General features: G+C 36.9%; 1 protein-coding gene and 1 long non-coding RNA gene across 3 annotated transcripts; both read right to left on the bottom strand.

The window, feature by feature from the left end:
- Window positions 1-308: 308 nt before the first annotated feature.
- LOC130459681 (uncharacterized) lies at window positions 309-1,274 on the bottom strand. 2 transcript variants are annotated; one of them, XR_008919258.1, is made up of 3 exons: window positions 986-1,274; window positions 682-892; window positions 309-537 (listed from the first exon to the last, which is right to left on the bottom strand). It is a non-coding gene; the product is annotated as an uncharacterized lncRNA (long non-coding RNA). The 2 variants fall into 2 exon arrangements; XR_008919259.1 differs by having other exon boundaries at window positions 682-875.
- Window positions 1,275-4,405: 3,131 nt separating this feature from the next.
- On the bottom strand, window positions 4,406-11,921 carry LOC110791172 (uncharacterized). The gene is made up of 2 exons (XM_021995922.2): window positions 11,537-11,921; window positions 4,406-5,020 (listed from the first exon to the last, which is right to left on the bottom strand). Exons 1-2 carry the CDS (start codon window positions 11,837-11,839, stop codon window positions 4,499-4,501), a joined length of 825 nt encoding a protein of 274 aa, XP_021851614.1. The 5' UTR covers window positions 11,840-11,921; the 3' UTR covers window positions 4,406-4,498.
- Window positions 11,922-12,151: the final 230 nt, after the last annotated feature.

The raw sequence follows: 12,151 nt of genomic DNA, 5'->3' as shown, positions 1-12,151 counted from the left end.
AGAAATCTTAACTAAAACTCAAAAAACCTAAAAAGTGATTATTAGTTAAAACAAAATTATATTCTCAACTAAAATAAATTTAACCTTAACTAAAACGACAATATTCATAACTAAAACAAAATAATTCTTAACTAAAACTTCTTAAACCACGACTAAAACTCAGACAAATGGAACACAAAATATATTAACTAAACCTCCGAAAATGTTGACTAAACTCATATGAATTTTAACTAAACAATTATTCACTTAAGAAAATCAACTAAACCATTTATTTCTTAGCTAAATACAGAAAAACCATAACTAAAACATTACAATTCTTAACTAAAACGAAATTAAAACACCAACAACAGCATAATCGACCAACAAGTAACGCTTCCTTCCAGCTACGAAACCCTAGCGAGGTTAGCAGCTTCGCTTCGTTCGCCTCGCAGCCACCGCATGACTGAGCAACTTCAGTATCAGGCGCTACGTCTCCTTCCTCTAATTGCGGCAGCGGCAACCACCACCACCAACAACCAGCGGCAAATCCGCCTCCTCCTGCCAGTAATTCAAAAATAAAAAAAACCTAAATCAAAAGAGGAGATTGGAAAAACCTAATCAATTCAATCGAAACAAAACAAAATCAAATCTAAATCATCAAATCTAAATCAACAAATCAACATGTGAAAGATAAAGAATCACCTCATAAGGAACACCTCATCTTCCTCATGCAATTTCCTAACTAGGTTGTCCGACGAGGAGCAGCAGCAGCCACGACGACTCATCGCGCAACCTCCTCGGTCTCTCCTCTCCTCTTCCTGAACATCGCACGATCTCCTTCCTCCCTTCGCCGCTGCTCGTCGGCCACCACATTCTCATCTTTCCGGTAAATTAATCTGCAAAATCAACAAAACTAAACAATAAAAAGGAAAATCAAAACCCTAATTAAATCAAGAATGAAGGAGAAATGAAGGAGACAGATGGAGGCCGAGTGAACAATTCTCACCTCCGCCCTAACCGCGTCGCCGGTATCCTCCGCCGTCGACCTCGATTCTCCAGGTTATCACCGGCGTTGGCCGAGAGGTTTGGAGGAGAGAGAGGATCAGAGAGGTTTGGAGGAGAGAGAGGGGGTCAGAGAAATTTGGAGGAGAGAGAATTAGGGTTATGAAAATAAAAATGAAAAAGAAATGCAAAATATGTATATATATTTTTTGGGAGATAAAACGCTGACTCAGCTCATACGTGGCAGCTTGGTGACAACAAGGCGGTCTTACAGGAAAGACCGCCTTATATAAAAGTTTGTATTTTTCAAAGAACAGATGCCATTTTTCAAAAACAGACGCCATTTTGAAAAAATTGATACCATTTTTCAAAAATCAATGCCATTTTCAAAAAAAATTAATTGATTTTGTCTTTTAACGTTTGTCTATAGCCTATTTTATCGATTAGTGAGGTAATATGTATCTTAAAATACATATCAGATATTAATTTATACTTCCTCGTCAAATCTTATTTCCCCTTCATGTGTTCGGGTTATTACTTGGACACACCTAAATTTGATTATGGCTCACTCACTTTAAGAGCACAAATTTTGCGCACGGCTAGAGTTGTGCCACATTCGAAATATAATGCGTCAAGAACACTTTCCTTTAATTTCTACACCCCTTCAAAAAAAAAAAAAGTAAGACATCTCAGTTTAAAAAATCAGGACTTATGTCGTGTTCGCGGTAGTGTTTGAGGCAGAGGGAAGCGTTTAGATCTATTTAAAAAGCTACTTGTAAGATTTTGTAAGTGTTTGGTTAGGTTGCGGGTAAGGTAGCGTTGGGCAGCTTTTGTCAAACGTTAAAAATAGTACTCCCTCCGTCCCGGAATACTCGACCCGGTTTGACCAGCACAGAGTTTAAGGGACTTGAATTGACTTATTTAATTTAATAGGTAGTAGTTGATAGTGGGGTATTATTTTAATGTAGTTAGTGGGAGGTGGGTTAAGAGGTGGGGTTGGGGGAGAGTAGGGGTTGAATTTTTAATTATTTTTTGTATGGAGTAGGGGATAAGTGGGTTAATAGGGGTGGAGTGAGAAATAATATAATATTGTTAGAATATTTTCATTTTTAGAAACAGGTCAAGTATTAAGGGACGGCCCGATAAGGAAAACAGGTCAAGTATTCCGGGACGGAGGGAGTAGGTTTGAAGGTAACGGGTAGCATTTGATAAAATTATACGAGTTTTAAACAATATATACATATAGGTTTTATTGTATTTTACAATTTCAACTTCTACTTTTACCAAACACTCATACTAGTTACCCGCTACTTTTGCTAGCCGCTACCCTTTACCCGCTATTATTGACCGCTACCAGCTACTCCAGCAATTATCCGCTACTCAAACGCTATACCGCTAGTTTTGACGAATATTGCGTTCCACTCACCTAATTTTCACTTATTTTTCTGATATATTTAAATTTAACTGTTATCAGAACTTATTTACCACAATTTATTTTAGTTAAAAATTACTTTTATAACCCTTATTTTTCCTTATCTAAATTTATGTGAACTTATCTCAACTTATAGTTCTTAAAATAAAGTGACAAATTAACGTGATATAGGTCCATCTTTATCCATGAAAACTTCCAAAGAATATCATTTTAAAAAAAATAAAGACAGAAATACTCCATCCATCAAAATTAATGCACGCATAAAATATATTCATACGGTAATTTATAAAATAAATAAATGGACCAACTTTGTTTATTTGTGGGCAAGTTGATGGCTACTTTCATGTCCAAAACGAAACACCATCCAAGTTCATTGATGTAATGGTTTTTCAGACAAAAGTGTAGTGTTTGATGCAGCACAAGTCAATGCAATTTAGGCGAACCACCCATTTTGCAATTTGGCCTAGATAGAGATGTTTATATACGTATTTATTTTGAACGGTTGAGGTCAAAATACGTCTACATTTAACAATTTAGAACTTTCAAACCAAAAGACAAAAGTGTAGGGTCATTTTACTAATTTGTTTTTGACCAACTAATGTGGTTAATCGCATGTTTTCACTTATTTGAGAAAAAATAAGTTCAGTTAAATTTAAATTGATAAATTTGAATTAAAAAGTGAAAATTACGTGGATATAGTGTACGCTACCAAGCATGTGTGTGACATTAAGTTTTGAGCATTAATGTATAACCAAAATATACATTGTATAACCGGTTGTAAGTCGTAAGTCATAAGGTATTACGTAGTATGTTTTTGCATATTTGCTAACAAGGTACAAGCGCATGTGTAAAAATTATGGTAACAATGTACATCCTTGGTGGCTTGGTTGTACCATACACTAGAAACGGTTGTGCATAAAAATTTGTCGTGTGAGTATAGGGTTATTTACCAACAAACTACCAACATAAGCTTTGCATCAAAAAAAAAAAAAAACTACCAACATAAGTTGATGGAGTTGGTGGGGAACTCACTTTGTGACTTGTAGGTCATAGATCCGAGTCCCATCAACTACAAAATATTTAAAAGTAACTCAAGCGAGATGTATAACTGAGCTAACTAACCTGTAATAGGTAATGAGTCAGTAGGGCTCTATTTTTTTTATTCAAAAAAGAAATTGACAGACAAACTTATGTGTAACATTAAGTTTGGAGTATCACACTTTCTAAACATGTGGTTCTACTTTGGTACTTTCTATGTGTTGCCTTTGCATTTTGCACACAGCATAAGGCAAGCAATTCCAACCGAAAAGGATGGAAATCCATCCACTCGATCTAGATATGTGGATGAAAACTAAAAAATTAGTGAATGGTTGATGGATGGATCGGACGACGGATATGATCGAAAGTGTATCAATCCCACCACTCGAGCCATTGACCTATTACATTAATTGTAAGATTTAGTTATCATTATTTACTTTGTTAATATATTTCCTATTTTAAATAAAATTATATTAGACTAAGCATAACACATAATATTTCGCCCCTTACATATGATAACACAATGATAATTATAAAATTTTGTACAAGTCATGCCATAGTTATTTCAAAAATAAACATAGCCATGTATACCATATGCAGACTAATAATTCCTAATTGCAATATGTGTCACTTTTGAGTTGTTTTTACATGTTTTCAAATATATTTCACCCGATTTACACCCAGTTCACTCGAATTATCCGTGGACGATGGATGGATCAAATGTGCATGAAGTATTTAACGGGTGACGAATGGGTTGGATAATGGATGAAATGTCAAGGATGGATGCAGGCTAAGTCTCACCCGACTCAAACCCGGTCGATTTCCACCCCTAACTCAGTTTTACTTTTACACCATCAACTATTACTCCATAGACATAGAGTTCCGGAGAGTGTAAACTCTTATGATCCACAATGACCAAGCGCATAATTAGAAAAAGAACCTGGTCCGTCCCACTTCAGGAAACATAAGCTGCTTATAAATCACATAATCTAAAACTAACATATGTATAGTTCTTCATGTTGCTGATTTTTGTTATTTACAATCAAATTAGAAAAAGAATCTGGTCCATGAACCCAAAATCGGAAACACAGCAATCAGTAACCTTATGAACAAGGGTTTTTCCCTGGTGCTTATCGTCCTACTCAATTTACCTGGGTCGGCGTATACTCTCTGGAGCGCGTCAACTTCAACCTCTTGCCTTTGCTCATCTGAAAAGCTGGTGCTGCTCGATATTTCTGGATCAAGCTCATCCCATCCACCGAATTTTGAACTGCTTTTTCCACCCTTTTTAGCTGCACCCCATGACTGATAACCACCATTTCCCGGACGTGGACGGGATCTTGCCTTGGGCCTGGACCTGCTTCTGGACTTGGACTTAGACCTTGATTTGGGTTTGGGCCTGAAATTTGCGCTAGAACTTGGGCCTCCCCACAATTTATCCATCACTAGGGAAAGGGCTGTTTGGCCCAGGGGAAGCACCAATGCCATGATTAATGAGTTGGATCCTGTATTCCCTAGTAGTGCTGATACCATAACTGCTGGAACCATCCATCCAAAGGCTTTGAATATCTGTGTTCATCAAAAAAATTAAAGTTAAATTCGATCATCTCTCCAAATTGATTGTGTGGGGGTGGTGGAGTAGTTTAACAAGAAAATAACACTTCAGGCTCTGCGAACTATCAGTCATGGATAGGGGAGTAAACTAGTAAAGGAAACAGCACCTTCCACAAGTAGAACTGGAAAAAAAAATATTGTATATACACACTTAACAACTTTAAACTCCAAAATTATAGAATGTGACCCAAACAAAGAAAGGTTACACGAGTACTTGCTATAAAATTGTCAACTTAAGGTGCAATTCTAAAGGGAAGACGTGGTAACTGAGGCTTAATAACATCCACATCGACCAGACTAAATATGGACCTAATGTCCTATTTAGATAAATCATTATGATCCTTATGTCATACGTCCTATGTTTTTTTATTAGTTTTAAAGTCCAATCGACATGCAAATAACGACAAACAGCACCGGCCGGCATAGTAAGATGCAATCAATCATGTAGACACATCAAATAAACCACCAAAGCCGTTTTCGGGGAAATGTCTACCTACTAAGCCTATGCCACATTTGTTAGACGAAGATGATGAAATTTTAGAAACTTGACCTTCTAAAAACATAATTAATAATCTCCCACACTTAAATCGCAATAGAATTACACATATCAAGATATGCATGGGAGGAAAATCATCTCCTTTCTCACCCACTCCAAAGCAATATTTCGAGGCTTTCCCCATACACAGATTACTTTTCCTGCATTGTACATTCAGGCTTTCAGGGTGGAGCATCCATGTACATGTAGCTACTACTGACTAGTAAGTTAGGCTAATTTGTCAGGACTATATTACGTTGCAAACTGAAGCATCGTGGCATACTTCATCCCATCCTGTGTATTTCTATCATCCTATACACCCGAATCTAATATTGCCTTAAGCTCTTAACCTTCAAAATTTCCCTCACCCAAAAGCTAGGCCCACCTTTCAGGCTAACAGACAAACATATTTCCTAAACTAGCATATACCCAACCAAAGCTTCACCAGATAAATGTCTTTCCCAGTTTAGTGGAGAAGAACCCATATCACCAACACTACCCAGTGAGTTCAGACTTGTTAGCGATTCTTAGCAAACCTTTAGCAGCAGAGCCCCCATCTAACTCCTCATCTCACTTATGCAAAACTTACATTTACAGCATAAACCAATCCCTTGGTACACCAATTCAACATACATAACTAAAGAGCATAAACCATCCAAAGCAAATTCTGTAATAGCTTACACATGCTATGTTCGATCCTTTTACTTAAGTTATGACTTATGACATTGGAGAAAAAGAAAGGGAGTAAAACTAATTTCATATTTATTTTTCCCTCTGTTTTTTTTATAAATTGTATTGCTTTGGCTTCCACATTTGCCAATGAATAACTTTGACCACTAAAATCTCTAATATCTAAATGCACAATTACTAATAAAAAGTTTATATTTTGAAAATGTACTTCGAGACAAAAACAATCTGAAATACTTTATGTAACAGTATTCTACGAATGGCACAAAAGTCAATATGGAGCATAAAAACCAGAGGGATATACGATTTTGGAGTTAAAGTCATTATTTTAAGCTGTAATTATTTTAACCAAAAAAAAAACCCCTTCCTAATAATTATTTGAATTTGCAGCAAAGCCGCCCCATCCATGTCCAGTGAACTTATATTTTCAGCATTCCACAGATCCCTGTTCAATCCTTTGACTCAGACTATGTTGAATATAATCAGAATGACATTCAAAGGAAGAAAAGGAAGAGGAGGGGAAAAAACTCAAACTTGAGGGGGAAATAGACAGCTAATACATAGGTCCCTCTCGCAGTCTCGCAGAAAATATCTAACCAACAACAACAACCACCCCCAGCTTAAACCATTAGACTCTCCCACAGCAAGCAAATCCGAAGAGAGGAGCCCCACTATCGCGGAAGCACTGACCAAAGTTGGAAAAATAAACATTTGATTAAATTTTAAATCTTAAATCTTCTGGGTATGGATTGTTTTACAGATAAAAGTGACTCTGATCATGGTATTTGTACAGATAAAAATGACTCGGATCATGGTATTACCTATTTGGCTAGTATTGACGTGGATTGTTACAATTTGGTAGCTGCGCCGCTAAAACAAGCAAAAAAAATCTCAGCTAATATGGTGTTATTACACAGGGATTCAGGTGTTTCATCATCTATGAGCGTTGAAGTTGTTGTTCTACATGAATGCACCACATTAGATTCAAGAGGTGAAGCTTTGACGGGCTTGAATGATTGATAATAGGTTTGCCGCATATGCTTGAATGGTGAGGCAAGGTAGGAATTCATCCAGATTTGCCTGGAGTTGGTTCTGCAGCATTTTTCCTCCTAGTTTCGGTTATTACAAGAATTCTAGATGGATAATCAAAGTTTTGTCATCTCTCTTCGAGTCTTTGCATGATTTCGCGTGATTAGATCTAAACAATAACAAAAGTTGACTGGAGTCCACCTTTTGGTGTAGTGCTGTGAAGGAGAAATGATATTTGGTTGACTTTAACACCTAGCTTGGTTAGCTTTAGTTCAAAAAAAAATGCAATAGTTCTATTTTGTTCGTGTTTATACTCACAAAACAAATGTAGTGTTGGGGCAATCAGATTGGTCTAGGACTAATGTTAAAAGTTACTTTTGAACTGTGATTTTCATATCCTAGTTATTTTAGGAGTAGCTTTGCACCTATAAATAGAGTCATAGCCTAACTAATACTAGTCCACATTATAGAGAAAGAAGTTTCCAGCTCATGAAACTGATTTCTGTTCAAAAATTGTTGACATAAAACCTTTGAATCTTAGGCATTAGGAGCTTATTCCTTACTGAAAATGACCCTTAAACCTGTTTCTTAAAGCTAAGAGCTAGTCTTTTCTTTCAAGAATGAATGTTTGACCTGTTTAATGAAACCAAGTGCCAAATTTCAGCATCAAGATAACAAGACAGAAACAATCTCCAATATAATATAGATCAGCCGGTCACCGGAGAGGCGGAGAGTACCCACTAAAGATGGCCACCTTGCATTCATGCCCTTCTCAACCAATTTCGCTCATGTTCCCTCTATTACTCTTCACACAAGAACGATAAGGCAATCGTCCCCCTATTCCCTTATATAGTTATATGGTTTTCGGTCAGGTTATCTCCAATTCCCTTTCTCCCGCTTACAGTTTCAATTTTCTCAAAATTCAAAAACCCTTCAGTCGTAATTCTCCGCATTCCTTCGAGTTTCAATTCCCAATTCTACTCTACTACTTTTTACTCTTCTTCTAAACTTCTTGACTCCCAATTCCACCAGTAACAATTATCATGTGAATGACAAATGCTTCTAAAGAACCAATAGGGGTGGAAGTGTGGAACAAATCCTGGATGGATATCAGTCAGCTACATCACCAGTCACTCAGTCTGCAGTCTGCACTATCCAAAACTGTCAGACTGCTCCTGTATAGTACAGGGCTAGCAGGTTAACAGAAAATGTCGCTCTTCAATGAACTCTTTCGGCAAATCATGGCGTTGCTATACATGGTATGATGAACTAACGATGACAAACAAGAGTGTTTTTATCTTCTTTTTTTTTTAACTTTTTCAGTAATGGTTTTGGTATGGTAGATCATAGGTTAAGGTTTAGGTAAATGATATTTAAGGAAAAAGTTATTTATAATAAGTGAGGAGCACAACGAGATGCTACTCGAAAGCTTACTGTTGAAAGTGCTCCAAAATTAGTGTTAATCAGTCCTAATATTTAGGACTTAATGGTTAGGGTGTAGTTTTATTCTACCATTATCTTGTAAGTGGGCAATGCCTCCCGCATTTTAGGTAGCACCGTAGAACTTACCTTAGTTTTAGGAACTGCTAGTTAGCTTACGCCTATTTATATGGTGCTAGTTGTATTTCATTTGCAGTTACTACAAGAAGTGTGTATTTTCTAGCCTTATCTCTGTATTTTCCATTTACTTTGCCTATTTCCCCAACACTTACAGTAAGCAATGGGCAAGCAGAAAGTTTCACCAACCTTCTTTAGCTGGCTCGGTTCACAACATAAATAACTTTCTGGCTATATTAGGTTGTTACTCCAACAGACACTATCTTTATTTGGACTGTGAAAGTGCAGGCCGACAATTACAAGTCAATTTGTTCGAAATTCCGACACCTTGAGAAAACGAACGCTCACTATAGTCAAATAAAATATTCCGTTTCAGTTTTTCGAAACGAGACAGAGAGAATGCATTGCATTTAACTATTTAAGAACAGTCACTTATGATGTACTCCTATGTGCACATAGCAGCAGCATAGTTCCAACCCCTTAAAAACAGTAATTATAGATGATTCTTAATGATACCCTTTCTCTTTACATCACGCCTACGCTAACACCTTCAATCTTACCACACCCTCTCATTTCCGGATCCTTCCCATTTTCCATTCAACTTCATCTGCAGTTTCCACAAAGAGAAAACAGGAATTCCGCTTTAAATAGAAGAATTCTATGTTTATATACTAGTTATTGTAGGAACTATGACTAATAAGAACAATAATTAGAACAAGCTTATCTGTAACAATGTCGTGGCGTGACACCAATCACTGCCCTAAAGTCGAATTTGCCCCGCTAAGTACACGCGGACTGGTAGCAACCGACCCCCAGGGATACACGACTCCAATCCTTCGGTGTACGACGAAGAACTAGATTGAGAACACCCTTAAGCAATGCCCAGAACAATGGAGGTTTTGTGTTTTTATTTCGGAGAAGAGGAAAAGAACAATTTTTCTGTGGAAAAAGATGATGAATTTATAGAGAGGTTTTTGGGAAACTGTAACCGCATTCGCCAAGGCCCAAGGCCCAAGGCCTACGGCCCTCGCCCGAGCCCGGCGCGCGCGTGTGTGTTGTGACCACCCATGCCACTCTCAAGCACTCTTAAACAAATGATTAAAGGGTAGTGCAATATATAAAGAAGGTAGTATGTGGGTTTTTTATCAATGTGGGACAATTGGTTTTTCATTCTTTTGAAGCATTCCTTTTTGGAGGAACAAACTCCAACAGTTATGACTGTAAAAAATCTTATTGTGTTCACTGCTACCACACCAACATTATTCTAGTTTTGGTTTCTTTCACAGTTTCACAGACATCCCTCTTTAATGGGTTAGGAACAGAAACGTAGTGAACTGTGACCAAACATGAAGATTTAATACGGATCAGCTATCAGTTCTATCATCAGTTGTCTATAGCTTTACATGTGTTACTTGACTCTATTGAAGATCCAATACCACATTTCGGTTCTTTAATCCGGACAGAAAGGGTTTTGATAAACCAGAACATGAAATATTTATACGGTGTATAAAGTAATTCTAATTTATATGTTAACGAAGTTGAATATTCAAATTACTTTTGGTTTAGATTTAGATGAACAAAATCAAAATTTAAAAACACTTCACTTTTCCATTACTGTGAAATAGCCTTTATTGCCCTTCATATGAAGGTTCGGTAATAGACAGCCTTTGTTATCGCAAGAACATCCAAACAAATATCCAACCATGAGTAGGAAAGCCTCTTCAAATCTATCAGAGGCATTAGGGTGATTATATCGCTTATCTGTAATCCTAAGTTACTACTCCCCATCTTAAAAAAAGAAAAAAAAATCAGTATTTAAATACTCCGTATTTCGGAATGTCCAGACTAATATTTAGTATTTTAGTTACCTATCAATTTAACAACCTTCATTTCGAAAACACGCCAAGTTTTGCTCTAATGATCAAAGCATGCTAACTTTAACCATTGGTTCTCAAAATATGTATCGCCTAATATACACTTACAGAAATCATACTCAAAGCTAGCAGATTCTAACTATAAAATATCAAATGTAGCACGTTACTTTAAAATGGAAGGAGTACCAACACAATCTGTTGTGTAACAGAGGTCCAATGAACAGTTGAAGACAACCTTACTCTTAGAACAACAATTAGCCCTTTCCCAATAAGTTTTGATGTAATACGAAACGGTAACCTATTACTTCATAACTAATCAACATGACGACACAGACTATCATAAAAGATACTACCTGACCTCCGCCATGAATTAGTTGACATGTTTGATTAATTCATTATCATTACCCCATTGCCTAAAAGAGGCTTTCATTATCATTACCCCATTGCCTAAAAGAGGCTCCCGCAAGAAGCGGGGTAGGGGGGGTTAGTTGACCTGTTGATATCATAACTTAATTAGTAATGTGACAACTAAAAATGGACATGGTTAGTCTTCAACAAAACCACTTCAAGTTCTCAATAGTGAGGAAATGTGACAGTGTGGCCAAGAACAACATTCATTAACATAACAAAGTCGTTGATTGAATGACCCTCTAATTCAGCTCAGAAATCCAAAATTTTGTTTCCTATAGTATAACATTTCTATGTATTACCATAATATAACAAGAAATTCAGCAGAAAGCTAAGTTCATTATTCTAGAAATTCGGATGAATAAACAAATAATTTAATACCTTGAAAAACCAGTCAATAGCAGTAGAAGGCTCTTCCCAGAATCCAAACTCCATGTCATCATCTTCTTCTCCGTCATCATCTTCATTGTCGGACCACCAGTTTCTCCGTTTCTCCCTCCTCCCGAATTCCTCTTCAAATTCGGAGCGCCGGCGCCGGAATGTGTCGGAATTGGAACCCCAATTGGGTCGAGATGATGATGAGCAGCGAAATTTGGATGAGAAATTAGGGTTTAGAAGGGTTTTAGTAGGGTTTATGAAGAACTGATAGAGAGAGGATGGGGATAAGAAATGAGTGCTCCCCATTGATTCGAGGCCAGTCCCCTCCCATCTCAGGGGACTCTTAATTGTTCGTGTGTTTCGTGACTTGAAGAAAATGGGGAAATTGCGGGATCATATTTTCCAAGTATTTGATTATTTTTATTTTGTTTACATAAGGAAAGAAAAACCAAAATACGGTTTATACACCCGGGTGCACAATGCTCACTGTGCACCCTGTTTTACAAAGAACATATGATTCAAATACAAAGAACATATTGTTCATACCCAAAGAACATATAGCCAATGAACATATAGTTCAAATCCATCGAACATATAGTTTAAATATTTCACTAGTAC

Source organism: Spinacia oleracea, chromosome 4 (assembly GCF_020520425.1).
Source record: "Spinacia oleracea cultivar Varoflay chromosome 4, BTI_SOV_V1, whole genome shotgun sequence".
NCBI lineage: Eukaryota > Viridiplantae > Streptophyta > Magnoliopsida > Caryophyllales > Amaranthaceae > Spinacia > Spinacia oleracea.
This window is presented reverse-complemented; position numbering and strand designations above follow the sequence as displayed.